Source organism: Perissodus microlepis, chromosome 16, assembly GCF_051167445.1.
Source record: "Perissodus microlepis isolate ML-2025 ecotype Zambia chromosome 16, ASM5116744v1, whole genome shotgun sequence".
Lineage (NCBI taxonomy): Eukaryota > Metazoa > Chordata > Actinopteri > Cichliformes > Cichlidae > Perissodus > Perissodus microlepis.
In genome coordinates this window covers 32,705,992-32,729,928 of record NC_140476.1, presented here as the reverse complement: position 1 = coordinate 32,729,928, position 23,937 = coordinate 32,705,992, and the positions used below count along the sequence as shown (strand labels likewise).

At 41.3% G+C, this 23,937-nt stretch overlaps 1 protein-coding gene across 22 annotated transcripts in view; it reads right to left on the bottom strand.

Annotated features, from left to right (window-relative positions):
- ttn.2 (titin, tandem duplicate 2) overlaps positions 1-23,937 on the bottom strand; it is a 221,696-nt gene that overhangs the window by 174,934 nt on the left and 22,825 nt on the right. For all 22 annotated transcript variants that reach the window (XM_084909012.1, XM_084909028.1, XM_084909015.1 and 19 more), the window contains 13 exons: positions 23,464-23,724; positions 22,091-22,351; positions 19,884-20,147; positions 19,488-19,748; positions 18,968-19,228; positions 18,323-18,583; positions 18,098-18,242; positions 17,797-17,965; positions 16,844-17,075; positions 15,297-15,581; positions 14,495-14,620; positions 13,953-14,141; positions 11,117-11,167 (listed from right to left, as the gene is read on the bottom strand). In XM_084909012.1, the coding sequence (XP_084765138.1) occupies positions 11,117-11,167; positions 13,953-14,141; positions 14,495-14,620; positions 15,297-15,581; positions 16,844-17,075; positions 17,797-17,965; positions 18,098-18,242; positions 18,323-18,583; positions 18,968-19,228; positions 19,488-19,748; positions 19,884-20,147; positions 22,091-22,351; positions 23,464-23,724 (2,766 nt within the window). The remainder of the gene's footprint in view (positions 1-11,116; positions 11,168-13,952; positions 14,142-14,494; positions 14,621-15,296; positions 15,582-16,843; positions 17,076-17,796; positions 17,966-18,097; positions 18,243-18,322; positions 18,584-18,967; positions 19,229-19,487; positions 19,749-19,883; positions 20,148-22,090; positions 22,352-23,463; positions 23,725-23,937) is intronic.

Genomic DNA, 23,937 nt, shown 5'->3' with positions numbered 1-23,937 from the left:
AATGCTTGATTAATGTCTGATTTCTCACGTAAATCCAGTGTGGAGCTTGAATTTGGGAATAAAAATATTAACTCAGTGCATTGAATTCAGTAAGTTTTTTAAATACTTTCTTTGATTTTTATTGACAGTTGGTCTGTATAGCCGTTACATTCTTATTCATGACATATACGGCAACTGTATTTCATGCATTTATATTTTCTTGAATATTTTTGTCTTTCATTCTGGAATGTTGCACAGAATAAAGACTGTTTGGTATGACTCCCAGAATCAGGAATTTTCAGCAAACTTTTCTACAAAAGCTTTTAATGACTCAATTTTCTCTTTTAATGTTCATAGTGATAAATCATCCATTTGAAAGCTGGTTTAAAAAAGCAAGCTCAGACTGCATCAGAAATTTTATTATATAAACTGAGACAAACCAAGATGACAGCTGTACATATAAATGAAAGATTTCAACCTTAATATCAGAATCTTGTATTTTACTGGGTAAACATTCATACACCCCTAAAATTACACATATTTACAAGATGCCAAACTTATATTTTTAAAAGATTTTTCACAGTATTATCTATTTTTAAAATAAGTTATCAAGTTGCTCTTCTGTGATATTTAAAAATGCTTCAAAAAGCCATAAATTTCATTTAGAAACAGCAAGAACTTAGAATCACACAAAATCCAAAAAAAGAAAAACTCTGCTAGAAAAACTTTTGTCTCATCCAAACTAAAGAGCTTCAAGTTTCCAAATTGATTTGTGATAAGATCACTGCTTAAAATGTGTTGTCTTAGCGTTGTTAGGGCTGGGACGAACTCACCGATGCATATCAGTAATATTTAGAAGATGATGTTTTATTTGTTAGTTATTCATAGGTGCTGCCTTTGCGCAAACACAAAGGTTTTTGTATTTGTGATATTTGCCTGATACAAAGAATTTGCCTAATACAAATAATAGTGTTGTTGCTATCATCTCCATTAATGCAAATTTCTCTTAACACCAAAATAACAAAAAAAAAACAGGCTGCTAACATTTTTAGATTTTGGATGCAACACTTTGTCACTGAATTGTAAATACATTATGGTAATAATGTTGCTTTCAAAGAGTTACCGGACAATAGAGAAACACGTAAAGCCACACTTTGAACAAAAGTGTAAAGTATCACATTACCGTCACTGACACGCTAAAAGAAACATTTACTACATACATACTCAGTTATTTGAGCGCTAGCTTTGCTCTTAGACACGTCCTATATGTACGACAGGTAACCATATTATTGTTAGCCACAATCCTAAACCAGTAAGAAAATTTTAAGAAACTAGTTAGTATGAAAACATTCTCTTTTCAGAGAAATATGACATTTTTATGCTCTCTATAAAAGCTCTCTATAAAAATAATGTTTCTCCTTCATTCAACCTCTATCCAGTCTTATCTGCAAACTTCTAGAAGACTGCTAACAGGCAGCACTTGGCTTTAAGTTGTAGAGCCTGTACTCCATGGGTTTAATGTGCCTGTAGCATATAATCAGATATTGTAAAGAAATCTTACTGATTACTGAAAACTTAAGCCTCATGTACTATATATATATATGTGTGTGTGGCAAAATAGATAGATAAATTGCACAGACGGTCTCTTTGAATATAAGCTTTTCCTTCACACTCTGTTTTTCATTCATTCATCTTTTTCCTCCCCAAGTCAAAATCTAATTCTACTGTGAAAGCAAAATTTAGATACAACACAAAATATGAATATATGACCTGTCCCAGCACCTTTACCTCTAAAACACCTTCAGCAGTGCTGCAGTTTCAATGCAGCCAGCTGTGTTTTGGATTATGCACTTGTATTCACCAGCATCACTCTGGGTCACGTTAGTAATGAGCAGATTGAAGTGGCCTGCAGTTTTCACCTGGATTATATACCTGCTATCTGTGATACGGTCTCCGTCTTTGTACCATTCAGCAGTGGGGTTTGGCTTACCATTAACCAGACACTGGAGAATGACAGGTGTCCCTACTGCTGCCGTTACATCAGTCAATGGTATGATACATTTCGGGGGTGTCTCAGTCACCTGAAACTGGAAGCTACACATATCACTGGACTTACCTTTAAATTCTATCTTTTCATCTTTTGCTGTGTCAGCAAATACATCAAAGTCAATGCTGACATATTTCTCTCCCTCTTCACTTGTTTTATTGTCAGTGTTGGCCACCAACCTGACTGCCCGCTGTGACTCATCAGCTTCTTGTTCAAAATCAAACTCCAGCTCAATTTCTGACACCTGTTCACCATCAAATGATGTGTTGCCAACCATCAAGTCAAACCTCTGGGGCTGGACTTTGGCACTGCCGAGGGACACAGCGGTCAGCTCCCTGCCCCTGGTCTTTCCCGAGAAATCCTTGGCACTTAACACCACTAGGGAAGCCCTACATAGAGTCTCTCCGACAATGTTAATTGCCCTGCAGGTATACACGCCACTATCCTGTGTTGTGACTTTGCAAATCTTCAGGAAATGATTGTCACTATCAGAAAAATGCAAGTATTTTTTGTTATTTTGAGGAATTTTTCTATCACCTTTGAACCAGGATACGATGGGAGATGGAATTCCCATAAGTGAGCACTCAAACATTACAGTGGTGCCTTCTGGGGTTTCCATGTCACAGATTGGATTGATGAACCGTGGGGGCATCTCGGTGACCTCAAATGCTATTTTCAAGTCATCGTGCTCCTGGGTGACAAAGTCCACAGCACCCTCCTCATAAATACTTGGTAACACATTCAGAGATATGATCATACTCTTATTGTCAGCTGTGTATTCAGGTATGGTGATGATCTTCACCTGTTTCTCAAATTCTTTGACTTCATTTTCATCCAGCTCTACTTCAAGCAGAATCTCTTGAGGAGATGGTGAACGAGAAGAGTCATCTTCCTCCACATCAAACTTCATGACGTGCTGATGGGAGACAGCAGGTGGGACGGGTGTAAACCTTACTTCCTGTGATACAACGACCACTACAGCAACACTTCTGGCTTCGCCAACATAATTCACAGCTTCACAAATATACTCGCCCTGATCAGCTCTAGTGACATTTTGAATTGTTAGTGAGATGCTGTCGCCATCCCGCCCTATAGTAACTCTGTCATCCGCTACCAGCTGGGTTTTGTTGCGGAACCAATTCACCTCGGGGGAAGGTAGGCCAAACACCTCAGCATAAAATGTTAATGTGTCATTCTCAAACACGTTTTTCTTCATGAGAGGTTTTAGGAAGGCCGGAGGGATCCCCTGCACTTTCTCCTGCAGGGTTGACAACCCCAAAGACCCTCTGGCCTGGCTGAGGATTTGATTTTCTTCCACATTCATTCCAGATAGAGTTTTTTCGATGCCCTCATCAGTAGGAGAGGTTAGGAATTGAACAGGTGAGAAGAACCTCTCACTTGAGTCTTCTGTTGATGGTCTTTTGTATTCTACAGGGGAGAATGGATATTCCTGAGGGGTCTTAAACCCACCAGATTCATCAGAACTTGGAGTATGAAAGAACACGGGAGACTTCGGAGTGTGAAAGGACTGTGCAATTGGTTGTGAGACTTCAGTAGAGGAGCCTGGGGTGTAGAACCTCTCAGCTACCTCAACTATGTCTTCACTCACAGTGCTGCCAATCTCTATGGACATCTCAGACTCAGGGGACAGCGGCCTCCCCCAGTCTGGAGGAGGACTATAGTAGTTGTACACTGCACCAAAAGTGACCTCCTCTTCCTCTATGGAGCCAGCTGCTGCTGCTCCCCTAGCTTGATCTGCTGAGTCTCTTTCCATACTATCTCCTTCCTTTCCACGGTCAGCAGCAGCTGTAGACCGACCAAGTGGGTTCGCTGTTGTGAGTACTTTAGGCTTGACAATAAATGTTTCAGGTTCTGACTTCAAGCGAACCTCAATTTTCTCATCTTCACCCTTAATTTGTGTAGGAGACTCAATTAGATCATCAACCACTGTGTTCTCTGATACTTCTCTGTTGTCATCCTGGGATTCTAGCATACTACCAAAAACACCGCTGTCCATAGATACTTCTGGGAACGAAATCAGCTCCTCATTATGAGCTTTGTCCTTAGTGGGCTCCTGTATGGAAATAAGCTTATCACCAGAAAGTTCACCCTCCTTATGCACATGCTCTAACATTAAATCAAATTCCTCTTCTAATCCTTTCACATCACGCTTCACATGTTTTTCTACTTCTTCTAAAACCCCCCCAACACTAGTATGGTCAGAATAATTTGCCGTACATGAGATTTTAGCCTCACTTTCTACAGAGCAAACCCTTGGAACTGCACTTTGGCTTGCTGGTTTTAGAGATTTAGAAATTTGTTTGGGCTTAACAGTTCCTTCAGGTTGAGAAGAAAGTGTGGGAAGGCAGCTTCCTGCAGGTACTTTCTCAGACTCGAAAGCAATGTGGCTGCCAGTTTTGTCAAATGTTTCCCATCTAAATCTCTCCACTTCACCCGCCTCAGTGTGTTGAGGGAGTAGGCCAAGTTCCTGTGACCCTGGTCTTAGCACCTCTGGAGACTCCCGCATTTCCTCAATAAACGGTTTAACTGCACCACAACTTACTCCTGAAATAACTTCCTTACTGACATCAGTGACCTGGGAGGTTTCAAAAGAGACGGGCTTGTTGGATTCTACTGGAGCATGAGAGGCTTTGTAAGAACTTTCACTTCTGGTTGTAGGTGAAGCAAGCTGAACACAGCTCTCTGTATGCATAGTATCAGGTTTATGTGGCATTACCTCTTCCTGCTGGTTAAGAGACATGGTAACAGACGGTATAAACTCCTCTGGGAACAGTGTTTTCTTTCTTTCTTCTTCCAGAGAAAGATTTTCCGTTAATCTAATTGGGGATGTTGATTCGAAAGTCTGTTTAATCTGAGAAACTTTAATTACAGCAGCAGAACCTTGCAGACCACAGCCGGATATAACCTGAGGCTCTCTAGAGAGACTGGGTCTGGATATAGAAGTTTTGAGAGGCACGTCTGTTGGAGCTTGTGAACTCGGAGGTTTAACTTTTGGCAGCACAACACTATCCTGAGCTTTTTGGAAGATGTCAGGTTTCTTGAAATCCTCAGTTAAGCCATAAGGAGACTTCCTCTCTGTCTGCGATGGGGTGAAATCAACACCTGAAAACTTCTTAGGTTTTTCAACTTGATAGGAGACTTCAGAGATACTGGTTACCTCTCCCAGCTTATTTCTAGCAACACATTTGTACAGTCCAGCATCAGGGTATGTAAAATTGCTGATATACAGCATGTACATTTTATCATGTATCTCAGTACTATATTTTCCAACAGTGGCTTCAAGGCAAATATGGTCATGATACCATGTGACGTCTGGAGCAGGTTCACCAGTTATAACACACTTCAAGACAGCTGTTTCGCCCTCAGAACAGGTTATATTCTCTAATTCAGTGACCACACAGGGAGCTTCACCAACCACATCAAATGAGAAAGTAAATTTGTGTCTGACAGTCTGGGATGCTGCTTCACTACTCGGTCCAGATGACATTCCCTCTGTAAAAACCTGAGGTTTGTCCACAGGAATTTCCTCAGCCATCTCAGGGATGGGGGTGGCAGCTGTAATTCGAATTTCCACGGGTGAGGTGCTAAAAGATTCGTCTGAGCTGCGGCGTTTAATGATCTCCATCCGAGGCACCTTTAACGTTACCTTTCCTGAATCAGTGTAGGTCTGAAACTGCTCCTCAATCAGACTCTCCTGGTTTTCCTCCTTCATTGGTGCTTCTATTTTTACCACATCCGGTGTGACTCCTGACACTTTTGGCACCTTTTTGTTAGAGATTTCAAGAGTAGCACTGCAGATGGATTTGCCATGTTTATTGGTTATGATACAGTCATATGTGCCCTCGTGATCTGTTGTTGGATAGAATATGGTGAGCTTTGAGTTGTTAGATTTCTGTATGATATCATAGTCAGGATTGTGGTCCAGTGGATGGCCGTCTTTGAGCCAGTTCACAGTAAGTGGAGGATCACCTTGGAACTGGCAGATAAACTCAGACATCTCGCCAACTTTTACTTGAAGTGAAGATATTTCTTTAACAAATACTGGATGTGAGCCTCCAAGACTTCCAAGATCTTTTATGTTTAACTCCACATTTTCAACTCTTCTCTCTTCCTTCTTTATAGCACCTATTTCAGTAGTCATGTCCTTACCCTGTGTAGATCTCAGATTTCTCAAATCTCCACTTCTTTCATCCCTCTGTTGTTTCCATTCAGTGTTTTCTCTTACAGTTCCCATCTCCTTTTCCATATCTCTCTCTTCTCTTACCTCTGACTGGAAGTGTTGCCTGCTGGATTTATCAACATGCATAGCATGCTTGTCCCTTCTAAACCTCACCACTCCCTCTCTTTCTGAATCATCCTGTCGACTAAGGGATGGGGAGCTTCTCCTGACTGGGGAAGGCTCACGATGGCTTTCATAAGAGGCAGAGGTAAGTTCATATTCCTCATAAGGACGCCCAGTGAGCTGGGTTGGAGAGTATTTCTGAATTGATGAAGCCTGAGAGTCCTTTTGATATCTTACAGGGGCATCAGGTGCACCCACATGGTGTAGCAAACTAGCATCTGCAGCGGGGTGCCTGGCCATAGAAGCCTCAAAAGGAGGTGACAGGTCACACTTTGCAATGGGCTGAAAAACTGACGGTTTTTCTGTTGAAAATAAATGTGGAGGTGGGGGTTCACTGGGGTGGGCTTCATGAGACATGCCACTATGATGGGGCTCACAATAAGTCAGGGGCAGTTGGGACCACTCAGACTCAAGCTCAGCTGTATCCTCTTGTTCAACTGCATCCTGTTGCCATTTTAATATGCGCTGAGCCAGTGCTTCTTCCTCACTTACAAAGTGCTCACTGTCCCTCTGCAGCCTTGTCACACGGCCCTCTGTTGGCAGTTCACCAGCCAGAGGCCACTGCAGAGTTTCACCCTCCTGATCTTGGAAACCAGCAGGAGCAGACTCACTAGAAACACATTTCTCTATGACTGTGTTTGCCAATTCTAAAGCAGAGGCCTCTGCAAGATTTGTTCCTGCCTCAGTGGTCTTCCCTGCCTGGAAAGGTGAATAACCTTGAAGTTCTGCAGTCTGCTCTTGTTCCATTAAAACATCCTGTTGCCACTTTCTTATTCGCTGAGTCAAAGCCTCCTCTTCACTAATAAACTTCTCACTCTCACTCTTCAGGTCTGAGATGTTTTCCCTTGACAGCTGGAGCTCCTTTTCTGCTCTCGTCTTCTCAAACAGCATCTTCTCTGCTCTAGCTTTTGTTTCAGATCTAGACTCATATTCAGCTTCTGCTGCTTTAGCTTTAAATCTCTGCAATTTTTGTTTCTCATGTTCCAGTTCTTCTACTTTTGTTTTCATTTGTCCTTTGACCAACCGGGGAGATGTTTCAAGCTGCTCTGCTACACCTTTGACTTTAGGTGCCATAGGCATTGGCACAGGAGCTATCTTTTTCTCCATTACTTCTTGTGGGGTGTGAATGTGCTTCTCACTCTCCTTGTACTGTGTGCCTGCTGGAATAGGCAGATTGGTTTCTGAGTTAAATGTCTCCTCTTCTGATATTCTCATGCCTTCCTGCCTGATCCCTAAGGGAAGGCGTTTCTCTTCGCATTCAGTTCCTCCAGTTTCTAGCTTCTTCTCATACGGAGCTCTAAAAAACTTGCCTGCAAACTGATCACATGGCTCAACCTGTTTTTCCCCTTTGCTGTCTGGTGTTTGTTTTTCACTAATAAAGCTCTCTGAAATTCTGAATCTGTCCTCTGGCCTTGGTTTTGTTCTTGGTGACTTTTGGGACTTTTGCATCAGCGTCTGTGGTGCTGTGTCATCTTCTAGCCCAATTGTCACTGTGGAAGCTTTTGTACCCACAGAGGCAGACCTTTCCACTTCTCTGCTTCTCATCTTTATTGTAGATGTGGGTGTTGATTGAGCCATTCCTTCAGATTTATCTTCCCATGCCTCTTTTTTGAGTGATTCATGAAAAGAGGAGTGTATGGCCTCAGTTTCCACAGTTGCTCTTTTCTCCTGCTGGTTGTAAATGTGCCCTGTGGGCTCTGTGGACTTTGCCTCAGGGACAATGGGCAGATCAGTTTCAGGATCATATGTCTCCTCTTCTGACATCCTACTCCCTTGCTGCCATTTCCTGATCCTCAGGGCAAGGAGTTTCTCCTCACAAGCTATTCGTTCAGCTTCCAGGCTCTGCTCGTAACGAGCCCTCAAATCCTCCCCAGCAAATGCTTCTTTACACAGATCAGCTGTTTCTGTTGCTGCTGTGTCTTCTCTAAGAAACCTCTCTCTGGTAGATGTGACTGACTTTGGCATGGTTGACTGTATGAGTAATGTTGCTTCTTGAGAAGGCAGACTTTTAACAGGTTCCCCACTTTCAGTGTACATTGTAGTTTCTGGGTAAACCGCTTTCTCACCGAGCGGTCCTTCGAGGTTACATGCTGTCATCCCAACATTTGTAACCTGCACCTTATGGTCATCAACCACATCTGCTTGTATTTCAACAAAACCCTTAACTTTTTTATCCTCTAGTTTCTCTGAATGTTTGTCGTCTGATGTCTTTTCTGTTTCTGACACACTTGTCCTGACCAGCTCACCTCTCATTAATTGGATGGCCCTGGTTCTCGACTGAGGCTCGAATGAATGTCTAACACAAGGCTCAGCGGGATCCCTGCTAGAGGTTTTACCTTGAAACTCCCTATACGTCTCACCCAAATCAAAGGGTCGATTGAAATGCTGAACATCAGGCAGAGAAGCAGGCTTGACCCTAAGTCTCTCAACATAATCTGCATAACTTGACTCGCTGGCAACAGATTCTAACTCAAACTCAGAGGAAGACATGGTGGAAATAGAAAGCCTCTTTTTCTGTTTGACAGCTTTTTGGAGTGTAGTAAGTTTTGTTCTTACCTCATTGTGGAGACTCTCAGTGTCACTGAACCTGTCACTGTATCTGTCACTGCACCTGTCACTGAACTTATCACTGAACCTGGTGCCAGTGCGTCGGTCACAGTAGATGTCACTGAATCTGTCGTTGAAGCGCTCACATCTGTCAAACATCGGGGTAGGAGACAGGGCACGCTCAGAGGCAGTTTCTAACCGCTTAGACTCCTTTTCTGGTTCCTTGTCTTCTGAATGGGAACCAGGCATGAAGTACACAGTACGCACAAGAGCACTCTTAGATCGAGATCTACCCTGATGGACCTTGGACATTTTGTCAAAAGGAGACCCGACATATCTGAGGTCAACCCTAAACTTCCTCTCTTTCCTCTGCTCTGCCATGGTATTGATGCTCTCGTGGGCTTTAGCAGTGCGTCTAATAAAGCCAAGATAGTTAGCAGACTGCTCTTCCCTCAGTGACACCAGAAGTGATGCTGTGGATTCTGCAGAACCCTCTATGTTTATTGCCATTACCTTATAACTGCCCGAGTCCTTTTCTTTGACACCATGAATAACTAGACTGGTAGTGTGAACATGCATTTTGCTGTCAGTGTAGATCCTGCGTCTATGCTCTTTAGGTATAGATCTGTTATTATGAAACCAGAGGATAGTAGGAGGAGGGCAGGCAATCAGTTTACATTTGAACTCTGCTGCCTCCCCTTCTAAGACGGACTGAAACTTAAGTTTCTTTGTGAAAGATGGTTTAATGTTTTCTGTCCATGAGCTGATGGATGAAGTCCTGCTGGAGCAACGATTGGCTGACACCAGGCCATGATCTATGAAATCCTCAGTGTCGGAGAAGGCTCCTCTAAGCTGCCAAGTGGCAGTGAGTTCTGTGCTGCAATGCACAGTTTCTTCTTTTCTTTGAGGACAGAACAGTTCTGCAAACAGAAATGGACAACTGTCAGACCAACACAGCTTCCAGGGGTAAAAACTGAAAAAAGGACTTGAATGAATCATTAATGGAAATATTAAATGCATGCAAGGACTCACAATGCCATAAGAAAATTCACTCACCATATTTGTTCGAATAAACGCAAGACTTGATTCTTTTTATTAGAAACCTGCAGGAAGTTTTGATCCTTCGTCTGTGGAAATTTCTTCAAAACATATATTATTTTGTTGTGATTAAAGAAGCATATTTTCAAGATGGACTGCTACCGTTTGCGTGTTTTAGTTCTTGAAACTTGTTTTATGCTAGAATATTTCTTACCTGACTTGCAGACAGAAGAATAAACGCCCTTTCTAATCCTTAAACTTAAACAGGGAATGAAAGATGCACACGTATGAGATGCAGAACTCTCTAAAAACAAATATTATATTCCAAAATTAACCAATGAAGCAGCAGAATTTGGTGAGACGGCGTTTATTCGAACTAATATAGGTTTACTGGGGTTATTTAGAAAGCAAACCACAGGAATCACATTCCACTATCTGCAAGCCAGGCTAAGAAATATTTTGCAGGAGGAAGGTATCAGTTCCAGATTCGGCAATCCTCCATGTCTTTAAAAAATACAGACCCGCGTTTTTCTGGGAAGAAAATCAGATGAACTTTCATGCCAAAGATAAATAAACTTTTGAATGCAAACTGCTCAAGTTCAACAAATTCTCACCTGAGGGAAACCACAAAATATTATCAAAGTAGGACCAGATGGAATATGAAAGATAATTTGGAAAGTGTTTCCTATCAACATATATATATATATATATATATATATATATATATATATATATATATATATATAATGTATAGATATATATATGTATGTGTGTGTGTATATATATATATATATATATATATATATATATATATATATATATATATATATATATATATATAAAAATGTCATGCAACTGTGGAAGGTCAAAGTTCATCCTGAAATATAGAAATGATAAAAGCATGGACGCATGACAAGTACGATCCAACACAAAGCATCCACTCATGTAGCGGTTATCACTTTGCTCTCACAAACAATTTATCTGCTTCAGTGAGCCACAGCTTGGAGTTATCCAGTGACAGACTACTTTCAAATCAAAATTCAGTTGAGAGAAATCTGCTCCAGCTGTAGTTTTTCCACTCCATCCATGATGGAGTAATGCACGCTCTAATATGTGGTGAAAAGTTATCTTTATGACCTTACCTTTGACTTCCAGCTCAGTCTTGGTTTCAGCCTGCTCTCTCACGTGAGTCACTGTGAAGAAAGCCATGACATTTATTCCCTTTTCATCAACACACTGATCCCAACATGGGCAGATGTAGACACACATTTCTTTCACATATAATGTACATTTACATGTGTACTGACAGTTTTCTACCCCTCTTAATGTCTTTCCCTACAGAAAGTATTGCTTTCATATCCTTATTCTGAGCAGGTCTCAGAGTGTTTGGATAAGGAGGAAGAGGAGGTAAACACCCAGGTACTGTTATACAGCCTGTCTGGATGATGTCAGGTCCATCAGCTGGACTAAGAATGTGCCAGCCCACTCAGAATATAAAAAAAAGGTTTTTCTGTCACAAGGTTGCGTTGAAAAAGCAGTTGCCAGCGCCTTGCTCTATTTTGCAAGCGAAACCTGGCATCATTCTTGACAGGGCTGATGGCCTCTAATCTCTGTGGGTGCAGGACCTTCAGCATTGGGTGTCCTCTCTGTGGCTGGGTGAGGATGCCTGAGTGTTTTCTAATAGAGGGAAGCCTAGGTCCATTCAACAGTTGTTATCCTGGGTCATGGACGTTATTGTAATGGTATATTGGTGCCAGGGACTGTAGCCTCTTCTGCATTTGTGTGCACATTCTACCTAAATAATGCTGCTTTGCCTCTCCAAAACGTGAAACGGACACACATGCAGATCCTGCATTACTGCATGTAGAAGTTGCATTGCCACCAGGGGGAGAAAATATATTTGAAGCCTTGAAGTCAGTAGTGAGCAAAAAACGTCCAAAGTGCATTCCACGGCCCTTAATCATCAGAAACAATTAAGCTAGGCGGCTAATATGTATGTAAATGTGTTAATAATATCTGTTTAAACACTTACCCATGATTATTTGAATATAATGAATTTGTAAATATTAATTAAACAGTTTATTCTTCTTTAAATACAGTTATTCACAATTTTATCTTTTTAATACAAACATGTTTGAGTTTTGTATCGCATGTTTTATTTAATGGAACTTTTGTTTATTTTTAACAATACAGACATACTGACTCATTTAATTAGTTTTTCGTCTTTTTTCTTTGCTGTTTTTAATACTGCAGTGCGCTCAAACACACTAAAATAAATGTAAGTCTTACTGTAGCTGCCTTGAAGCATCTTCACATTCTGTATCTGAAAACGAGTCAGGTTACTAACTTCTGTCAGTTCCTGTTTTGAGGCTTTTATGTTAAATTTTTCTGATTGAAAAATAATTTCAAAGAGAATCAAACCCACTAGTAACTAATGTGAGAGTGATGTTGCACATCAGTTCAGGACATCCTCTCAAGTTTTGTCTGGAGCTAATTAGGACGGGTTACCTTCTTCGCTTATGGTGAGTGTGGCTGAGCACGTGGCCTGTTCAGCAGTATTAGCAGTCTTACAGGAGTACTGGCCTGCATGCTAGTACAAAGCATCCACTACGATGAGAGTGGCAGTGTTTTCATTCTTGTTAGGCTAAACCGAGTGTTGGTTGTGGAACCAGCTTATTTCTGATTTTGGCATGCTAGCTACACACGCATAAAAGTGGGCCTCCCCCCATGTGGCACTGTACAGCTTGTGATTGGTTGGATGAAATTGGCTTTTGGCAAATTGAAGGTATCTTTAGGCGAGTGATGTTGGTGGTGGCAGATCTGTCCCACGTTTACTTTTGCCCTGAAATAAAGCATGTTCATTGGCTCAGTGTACTTTGTTCTATTCACATCCCAGTAAGCACCATTTGTGTGATCTGTCAGGAGCTGGGAATAAGGGAATATCTTCTGTCCTTTCACAGCATAACAGAAACTACAAACTAAACTAACTAACTACAAAAATACTCAAAACAACCAAAACTATTTGGACCAGAGCAAATGATCCCTCACTATCATGGCTGAGCGTCCCCACTAGCATTTCAAATCACTAAACTGAAACTGACTGGGGGCTCATGAGGTCATATTTCAGTAAAGAAAGCGTGAATAAAAACTTTGACACAGAACTCAGGTGAAAAAGGAAAAAGTAAACACAATGATATTTACTTGTTTGTATTTTTATGAAAGGTTGTTTCCTGAGCCACACTTTGTCATAAACGACAGGGAACTCTTTCTCCAGTTATTCTTCTTTTCTCCTTTATTTGGTCACCTTTCATTGCATTCCTATATAACTATAAAACCCATTGCAATGGGAGTAATTTTACAAAGTTAATTCTACATGGTTAATAAACACTTCCAACACAAAAGCCCACATTTTTCTCATTTTTATTATTATTCATTTTATGATCCTCCAATGCCATCATAGGCAGTACGATGGGTTCTCTCCGGGTACTCCAGCTTCCTCCCACAGTCCAAAGAGATGCAATTAGTAGTGATAGGTTAATTGGTAACTCTAAATTGTGAACACCTCTAAAGTTGTGAATGTGAGTGCGGATGGTTGTCTGTCTCTATGTGCTAGCCCTGCAACAGACTCGCGATCTGTCCTGGCTGTGCCCTTCCAGTCGCCCTTAGACAGCTGGGATGGGCTCCAGCCGATGGATGGATGAATGCCATCATTACACAGGCAGATTTTTTTCCTTTGCCCACTGTTGTTGCTGTTGAGATTCACTTTAATGTATAACTTAATCCTAACCTCAAAGAACGAGTTCTGAAAACTGAATGTGCAGGATTTGTTATCGCCAGACAACACAACACCAAATCATAATCAACAGATTCAGTGAGAGTGTGTTGATCTGAAACCAGCACTGCTGTGAGCTTCTGTTATTGACACTTCAATTGTCTCAGAGTAAGAAAAGCAGCCTTTCTTTTTAGTAATAAACTCACCGTCTAATGTAAGAGTTGCAGAGCAGGATAACGTCCCTCCATTGTTTGTGGCCATGCAGGTATACTCGCCCTCGTCCTCTGGATAAACCCTGGAGATCTCCAGCTGACAGCTGTCATCAAACTGAGATATTCTGAAGAATTCGGACTGTTTGATTTCCTTTTTCTTGTGGAACCAGCTTATCTTCACATCTTGATGGTTGACAAAGGAAAAAGCACGGCTTGTGTAAATATACTGCAGTAAATTTGCACTGTGGGTCAACAGCAAGAGTAAATAAGTCTGAAGGTGGTTAATTAGTCGCGTGCCATAATCAAGTTTCAGTGAAGTCCCAATGGCTTCAAGAGAAGACCAAAGGACACACTACTACCACTGAAACTTATGCGTAGGTAGGAAATTCCATTCACAGGAAGTGGCCACAGGTTTGAATAAAGTTTCAACTTAAAATTCTGTGCAGCGTAACTACCAGGAACTGAGCAATACTGTCACTTTGTTTCAGTATTAAAAAAAATCACAGCATCACTCAATAAGAAATTGTATTTTTTACCATCTCCACGGACTTTGCACTGGAAGCAAGCTGGTGCGCCCTCGCAGGCTGAAGTGCTGGCGATGGGTGAGATGATGACAGGGGGAGCAACAGTAGCGGGGGAGTCTGGAGAAACCACCTCTGAAACTGCAACACAAGAACCTGAATCAGTACAGATACAGCCACTTACAATGTCTGCCTGGACCCTGACAGGGGCATGGTGGGTCCTCGGCCAATCCTTGACCGGTCTCCTTGACGGTTGTTATATTGCCGCCTGTGACGTGGACGACACAACTATGAGTAGTAACGCCCTTAATGAGCAATCGGTGGTAAAAGCATGTGTATCCACCAGGGGGGGCAGTGTGGAGGCTCCCCTGCAGGCTTACACTGCATATTCATACACTTTCTAGTTAGTTGGTTGGTTAGCGGTGCAAAAACTCCACGTGCTGTCAGGTAAGAACACTCTTATACAAATAGTCTTCTTCTTTATCTTTTCCAAAACTTTAGGAAAACTTTTTGCTTTTCTTATTTTAGTGCTTGTTGTTCAGCTGCCCTACATCATTTGCATTATATTGAAGCTATCATCACCTCTTAATGATCACGTTGAATTAATAATAAAGTGCAACTTAAAAATATGCAGAAGTCATTTCCACCTTCTGATACGATCTGACCTATTTCTGGTGGAGAGTTGTGTCCATGAAAACTGTGATGTTGGGCTAATGGCGAGAGCATGCACTCTACTCAGGAAAAAAATGCCAATTTCAGCAGAAACCAACAATCTGTTTTATACAAAACTGAATATCAAGTCACATCCATGTCTCACCTTCAACATTGAGTGTTGCAGTGCTTGTGGCAGTGCCATACTCGTTCTTGGCCTCACAGGTGTAGACAGCAGCGTCTTCAGGAAAGACCTCGATGAGCAGCAGTGTGTGCTCGTTGCCATCGTGCAGGAACTTGCACTTGAAGCCAGCGGAGAGAGCCTGGGAGTTTTTGTACCAGAAGACCTGAGGCTGGGGAACACCGCTCACCTGGACTGAGAAGCGAGCTGGTTTTCCAGCCTCCACCGACTGGGGCTCCATGTGGCGAAGGATCTGAGGAGGCTCGGGGACTGAACGAGGCAGAATATTTTAGAGGTAAAGTTTAACTGGAATATACGGCGGCATGAAAACTACATAATTTGTTCTGTTTCCGTTTGTGTTAGTTTGCTCCTTGTTCAAAGCTTCTTGCTCCATCCTCTCATGTCACTTCCCCTGTGTTAATTTCATGTGTGTCTATGTACCATATATTTCACTTCCTGTGTTATTTGGATTCATTGTCCTCTGTGCCTTGCTTTTAGTTTTCTCATCATCCATTTCTTTTCAGCTGTCTTGCTTTCATCACATCTCCACTTTCCTGATTGCTGTTCTCTGTGGGTGGATTTAATTTTCCCTTTTGTGCTTCATGTTTTGTTTCCTGGACCTTTTGTAATGTAATATAAATTGCTTCCTTGTGTCCATCCTTGCGTGTCTGCATTTAGGCCTGCTAGAACCTTCAGCTGCACTTCTGCATGTACAGCGGTCCCTCGTTTATCGCGGGAGTTACGTTCTAAAAATAACCTGCGATAGGCGAAATCTGCAAAGTAGCCAACTTTATTTTTTACAATTAACATAGATGTTTTAAGGCTGTCAAACCCCTCACTACACACTTAATACACTTTTCTCTCTTATTTAAATATTCTCAAAGTTCAGGCCTTGTAGAAAAATAAGTCCAGTATTACAGAATGAAACCAAAGGGACCCGCAGGTGACGACGTTTCGTCAGCGTTGTTGTGTTTGTTGGGGAGAAAACTTCATGTCAGAGTCACGCTGCTAGAAATCGAAGATTTATGTAAATTTGACAAGCTGAACGCATTCTGTACTGTACAGGAGACACAGCACGAGATTAACTGACAATGTGCTGTAAAAAAACCCCAAAAACCCCCCAAACTAAATTGCACCAAAAAAAATCCGCGAAACCGCAAGACCGCGAAAGGTGAACCGCGTTATAGCGAGGGAGCGCTGTATATACTTGAGCTTGTACATATACGTTTAACCCTGTGATTAGAGAAAAGTCCTAAAAAAATTCAAATGCACCCAGTTCTAATTTTATTTAAGTCATTAAAGATATATGCTGAACAGACATTTTACCCTTAAAAATAGCAGCTCAAAGAAATAATTATAAAGCCAAAATGGTGAGAATGATGAGTATATGTAACCTTCAAAGCACAATTGTATCACTGATGAGAAAGTTTGAAATAAATGGCCTTTTTAGAAACAAACAAGAAACAACCAGTTTTTATGTGTTCAGTCATACTGTACATCATTCTTTCTGTGTGACGTCACGCTGGACTTACTGTTTATTCGAAGCTGCATGGTGCTTCTATTTTTGCCAGCGATGAAGGTGTACTCCCCAGCATCACTCCTGTAGGTCTCTGAGATGGTGAGGCGATGCAGCTTCCTGATGGTCACGTAGTTAAATCTGTCTTCCATCGAGAACTGGATCTCCACACCGTTCTTCAGCCAGTGACCCTCCACATCTTCTTCATTCACTTCAAACTCAAAGGTTGCACGGTGTTTCTCCAGAACCTAGGAGGGGATAGTGTAATATTTACATTTCTATCTCTGTTCAATTCAATTCAGTTTTAATTATATAGCGCCAAATCACAACAACTGTCGCCTCAAGGTGCTTTATATTGTACGGTAGACCCTACAATAATAGAGTTAAGGCCCTATTTTCTGTTGAAAATGTCAGTAAATACAATCACCAAGCACCCAAAATTCTACTATTTAAGTTCCTTTTTAAAATGTGAGTGCAGTAAAACATGTTGTGGGGACTGACAAACCTGAGCGGGTCATATGTAAACATTAATAGTTATTTTTTATTTTTATGGCCAATCGTCACTGCTTCCACAGAGAGAACAGAATATCTAAATATTTACACACTGTTTCTAGTGTATCTTTGTGCCTTATTACTTTAAGGCATATTTCTAAATAAGAAATAAAAGAGAAATAAAAATGTTAATCTCAGGTTCAGTATCTGTAAACTTCGCCCGTGTCTTTCCAAGCTAAAACATATAGATGCACCAAACTGACACTAACTTCTCTGCGTAACTCCTGTGGTTGTGAAACAGAGCAGCTTTGGTTGCAAAAGTTAACTTAGGATTAAAATAAGATGAAACTCATTGCAATTAAATAAATGAACAGTCTTAAAAAACAGCGAATCACCTTTAATCCTCAAACTGTGATTACCTGAAAGACAGAAGTTTTATTCTGAAACATCAGTAAATGAACTTTAAAACCACTTCACCGTAATTTCCCGCTCAGGAGGTTCCGAGATCCGAATGTCGCGACCCTCCACAGTGAGCCGGGCCTTGGAGACGCTTGATCCAGCTACCACTGAATATTCCCCAGCATCAGACATCCGAACCGTCTGGATCATGAGGCGGTGAACATACTTCTCTGCTGTCACAATATACCTTTGGATACAAGGCAGAAGATATCCAACTCACAATTAACCTCTACAAGCTTTCATTGTCTAAAGGAAGGAGACGCTGGGAATAGTGATTTTCAGAGTAAGCGTGGCCAAACTTTAACAAGCACTGACAGACCTTTCCTCAGACATGTCCATCTCCTGACCGTCCTTCATCCACATCACCTGGATGTTTGGCTCAGAAACCTCACACTCAAAAATCGCCTTCTTCTTCTCTGTGATCTTTATGTCCTTGATCTTCTTGGTGAATTCAATCACACGAGCTGAAAGAACAACATTTTCAGAGACGTTTCGTAGCATTTCTCACCTCTACAGACTGTAAACGTGCTCAGCACCAGGTTACCTTCGACAAAGAGATTAGCAGTGGTGGCAGCAGAGCCGGCCACAAACTTGTACTCTCCTCCGTCTCCAAAGTGAACATTTCGGATGGTGAGGGAGTGCGTAAGCTGCCGACTGCGGACCTGGCACCTGTCCGACGACTTAATTTCCACGCCGTTCTTCAGCCATTTGTACGTGATGCCTTCATAGTTGACGGTGACCTCAAAGGTGATAGTGTCTCTCTCTTGGGCATTCAGGTCCTTCAGCATGGAGGTGATCAGAACAGCTGGAGGACAAAATTTGAGGGAAATACAAAAAGACACATTCACTGTGTTTGCTTTTGAAGAATTTCAGCTATTACTGTATGCAGTTATTCAGATACTTTTATTTTGTTTTATGATTTCCTGTACTTCAGATGAAGAAAATACAACCCAGTTTCTCTGATGTTTACAATCTAAGGACAAACTAGCACTCTGAGGACAGAATAGTAATAAAGCTCAAATATATAGCGAGAATTCTGAAACTTTAAAGCTTAAAATATGTTAAATTAGGTGATTATATAATTTAGAAATTATTTTAACCCCACCCTCCCCCCACTATGAAATCTGGTTCAAAGTTTTATTCTGATACAGTATTTTCATATCACGATATGGGATGTCAGAATTCTTACGGTTGACGGTAAGTGTTGCAGACACTTGGTCGTTGCCACAAATGAAGGTGTACTCTGCAGAGTCATCCCTGCTGGTATTCATGATCTTCAGCTGATGGAGTTTTCCCTGAACCACAATCCTGAACTTGTCACTCATCTCAATCTCCACTCCGTTCTTCAGCCAGGTGGACGGCACATTGAAGTGGGAGACTTCACACTCGAATGTGGCCACTTGAGTCTCTGGTACCTCCACACTTTTCATGGGTTTAGTGACCTCCAGAGCTGCATGTAGTAAATCAGGTCACAAGACATGAATAACAAAAGATTAGACAAATATTCTTCTCATCTCAAACACCATAAACATTCTTTATATTCTTCAGTAAGTGGATGGACTGCTTTTCACTCTACCTGCAATCTGTGCTTAAGTGTTTTTGATCTAACATTCATACTCTGATGGATGTGTCAGAGAGCAGCTTGGAGTTACTATCTTGCGATCTAAATGCAAGACTTCACATGCAGTTTGTCTTATAGTGCTACATACCCTCCACGGTGAGTACGGCACTGCACTGCAAGTGTCCAACCACAGCCACGTACTCTCCTGCATCGCTGCTGTCCAGATTCTTCAGGATCAGTTTGTGTGCTTTCCTCTCAGACAGAATCTTGCACTTCTCACTTGACTTCAGCTCCAAACCATTAAACATCCACCTAACAGGGATGTTGTCATGTGAGAGGCTCATCTCAAAGGAGGCTGTGCCATCCAACAGAGACGTCGCATCTTTTATCTTCTTCACGATTTTGATTTCTGCAGGAAAAAAAGTAGCAGATAAAGCACTCAAATTTTTAAGCAGTCAAGGACGATGATGATACGTGACAACATTGTGCACAATTCTTGGTTATGTGAGTGCAGAATGTAAGGCTGAAAAAATCTGACACTTACTCTCTACGTTGAGTCTGGCATTGGCAGAAAGTTTTCCAAGTTTGAAGGAATAAACAGACTCGTCCTGTATGTTGCAGTCCTTGACCTTCAGCGTTTGGACCACGCCACTGGAGACAATCTCGTACTTTTCGCTGTTTTGCAGTTCCACCCCGTTCTTAATCCACTGGGATCCTTTCACATCAGGGTGTGTGAGCTCCAGTGTGAACACTGCTTCCTGGGTCTCCGTCACGGTCTGGTTCCTCAGAGTTTTCTTGATCTTCACTCCTGCATATAAATATAAAACTCTGCTAACTTTAATGTATACACACGGAGGTGATTCGTTAGTTTTGGAAGCATTTTAGTTCTGTCAGGAGAGGTGGGACAGACAGAGACTGAAGTCCCCCCGGCTTACCTCTCATCACATCTGAGAGTACAAGTTCTTAACATCCAGCCTCTTATGTTAAAAGTGATGCAGAGTGCTAAATGGAGTCTATCTGTATGTGCTTTTACTCATAAATCATCTTTGTTTTTAATCAAACATACAATAGAGATATAAGTCTAATTAATATGAGGAATGAAACTTATTCTAATGTGCAGATATTATCCAGCTTCATCCTTGGCAGATTAGTGTCTGTGTGTGGCTGAAAACAGAAATGTGTTGCCAACCCATCATCATCATCACACATGATTGTATGATACATGAAGTATGTTGCAAGTGTTAAACACAGATTAACATGAGGGGATTTTGCTGGTGGTTAATCATGTTTCGCTTCCTAATAGTGATCAGAATATAATCAGGTATAAATTTAACCAACATACAAATAAGAAAATATAATCTATAATAATGATTCTAGGTGCAGGCCTCTCACTGAGTGTGTGTGTGGAGATGACCTCAGAGGCTGTGGGTGTGTGTGGGTGTGGAGGATGGGAGGGGGAAGTGAGCGAGCCTGAGGAGCCACTAATCTAAAAGAATGTCTGATTTTAATGTGCAGGATTTAATAAAAGAAATCATATTGAGTATAATGGGACAAATAAACAGAGTTATGAAGAGAAAAAAGGGAGAAAATGAATGTGTTAGGACAGATGAGGTGTCAGTAATGGTGGATGGATGTCACAGCCACTGTTATTGAGGTGAAATTATAGCAAGTAACACCAGAGGAACAACCAATGCCGACACTGTGGGCTCACTAATTGGATTTAGGATTTATGACCTTTTCTCTACTTATTTTTGCCGTTTGGGATTATAAATCCAAGAGGATTGGGATTTCCATTGTTTCTGAATGGGATGCAACTTCCATGAACTTGGCTCTATTTCTATTGGACAATATCCACACAGAGATGAGTGTGTCTGTGCCCATTCTCGCATCTCCTCTCAAAGATTCTAATAAAATCAGCATTAACTCAGAATCAGTTAATTAGGTAAGAATAATTTAAGTAATTTGATTCTGTAATAATTATTCTAATTTACTTTGGCTTTTTCTTTAATAAAATACGTTGTATTCAAAAAGTTTCAATTGTGAACCTTTTTAAACTTTCGTGAAACAGTAAATGTAAAAACCTGAGGATGAATCCATATTAGTATAAATAGCTCCTATTATTCTTAGATTTACAAGCTGCTAAATTACTGAGGGCTCCCGCTTTTTGTTTTTGTTTGTTTGTTTTAAATGAGAGGAGCCAGGGTAGTTAGTACTTATAGAGAGATAGTTAGTACTGGATGAATCCCCTCACCCATACGCTCCATCTAAGATCTGCTCCGCCTTCTGGGTAAAACCCATAGGATCAGAGATTAGGATTAATCCCGACTTCCAGTATTGGAGTACTGGTCCCATGGATCGACCGTACAAATATAACACTTATTATAGTTACTAGAGCTATAATATGTATAATAACTACTGCAAATATTCTGATAGTGAGTCTGTCTGAAACTATCATAAAAGTTTAAACAAACATTTACCAAGCCATTATTTTTTGCGACAAATGAACAGGACATTCCCAGATAACCTTTAGAGCTGTATATAATATGACAGATAGACAAAATCTTTCAGTTTTCAGCACTCACTTTGCATTTTTCCCACAAAATGTTAATTTTTAAATTTTCTTTCAATAACTACTTTTATTTTGATTGTCGTATTTAATTTACCTCAGTATGTTCCCGGTAAACGTCCAGTTTTATTTATCTTGGTTATGTGAACACTGTGTGTGTGTGGTAGTGGGAAGCTAGTACTTACCCTCCACCCTGAGATTAGCTGTAGTTTTGGAGTTGGCCACCTGGTAGGTATACTCTCCGACATCCTGTGGCCTGGTAATGTTGATGATGAGGCGCCTGATGGCTCCGTTCACCTCACTCACCACATTCTCATTGAAGTCAATGGGCTGGCCCTCCTTAAGCCACTTGCCCTCAGCATTGGCATTTGCAACTTCACACTCAAGCTCAGCAGTCTGAGACTCCGCCACTGTCACATCCTGCAGGGGCCGTGTAATGGCTCCACCTAATGGCAGCAGAAAGTAACATTTCTGTTTCACTTCTGACCACATGTCCTAATCACAGAAACAACAAATGCCAACACACACAATCTTCTGTCATAATAAAAAACAGCTGCTTTAAAATAATCCACGTTTTTGTCAAAGATGGGTATGGGTAGGTATAAATGTCAGCAAAATGTCAAATGTGTACCAACAATTAAGTAACAAATTGTCATCTAGTGTGTGGATTTCCCTTATCTGAAGTGGCAGGTCAAGGAGCAGCAGTCTGAGAAGAGACCAAACCTTCTTCTTCCCACCCACTTCCTCCAGCTCATCCAAGGTTACACCAAGTAATTCCCAGGCCAGCCAAGAGACATAATCCCTCCAGCATGTCTCGTGTCTACCCTTCCTCGAACACCTCACCCAGGAAACATCAGATGCACCAACCACCTTACCTGGCTCCATTCTATGTGGAATGAATCCCTCTCAGATAACTGAACTCCTATCTCTAAGCCTGAGCACAGCGATCCTTCAGAGAAAACTAATTTCTGTGCCTTGTCGTTAAGATCTCATTCTTTTGATCATTACCCAGAGCGTGTGACCATAGAACAGAGTAGGGACGTAGGGACACCCACCTCTCTCTTCACCACAATGGAGGGTTACAGTGTCCAAATCACTGTAGTCGCTGCACTAATCCATCAATCCCCTACTTCCCTCTCCTCTCACTGTGGACAAGCCCAAGATTCTTAAATTCCTCCACAAAAACTCATCTCTGGCCCAGAAGCAAGAAAGCAATGGATACCCCATGTTCTCGAATGCCTTCTCCTAATACACAAAACGCTTGTAGAATATGCTTGAATATTCTTGAGAGGATAGAAAACTTGTCCAGCTCTTTACGTTGAGGAATACAACCACATTGTTCATCTTCAATCTGAGGTTCAACTAACTGATGTACTCCCTTCTCCAGTAATCTGGCATAGATCTTCCCAGGGAGGCTGAGGAGTGCGATCCCCTTTCTTGAAGATGGGCACTACCACCCCAATGTGCCAGTGAGTCTTTTTTAAAATCAGTGATTGTGTAAATGATTTCATCTGAGTAAAACACACAATATCCATAATATCTTAAAAGTTAGACATACCAGAGACAGTAAGCATGGCACTAGATGTCTTTTCACCAGCATGAAACATGTACTGGCCCTCCTCATCTTTCATGGCGTCAATGACTGTCAGAGAGTGAGCCTTTCCCTTCGACTCAATCTTGGATTTGGGTCCAGGTTTGATTTGCTGGTTCCTGAATGTCCAGACTGAGTCAATTCCAGGGTGAGAGACTTCAACATTAAACGTCACATTCTGGGACTCTGAACACACTTTGTCCTCCATGTGTTTCACAATGTGTACCTCTGTAAAAATGAAATGGTTAGAGCATGAAAGTGAGACTGGAACCTAAAAACAGTATCACGCTGAAAGTACAATGCTGTGAAAAAGTATTTGCCCCCTCCATGATTTTTTTGTATATATTTTTCTCACACTAATATTTTCAGTCAGCAAAATTTACACTAAGTTTAGACCAAATGATAATTTAATTCTTCAAGGAAAAAAGGTGCCTGAACTTA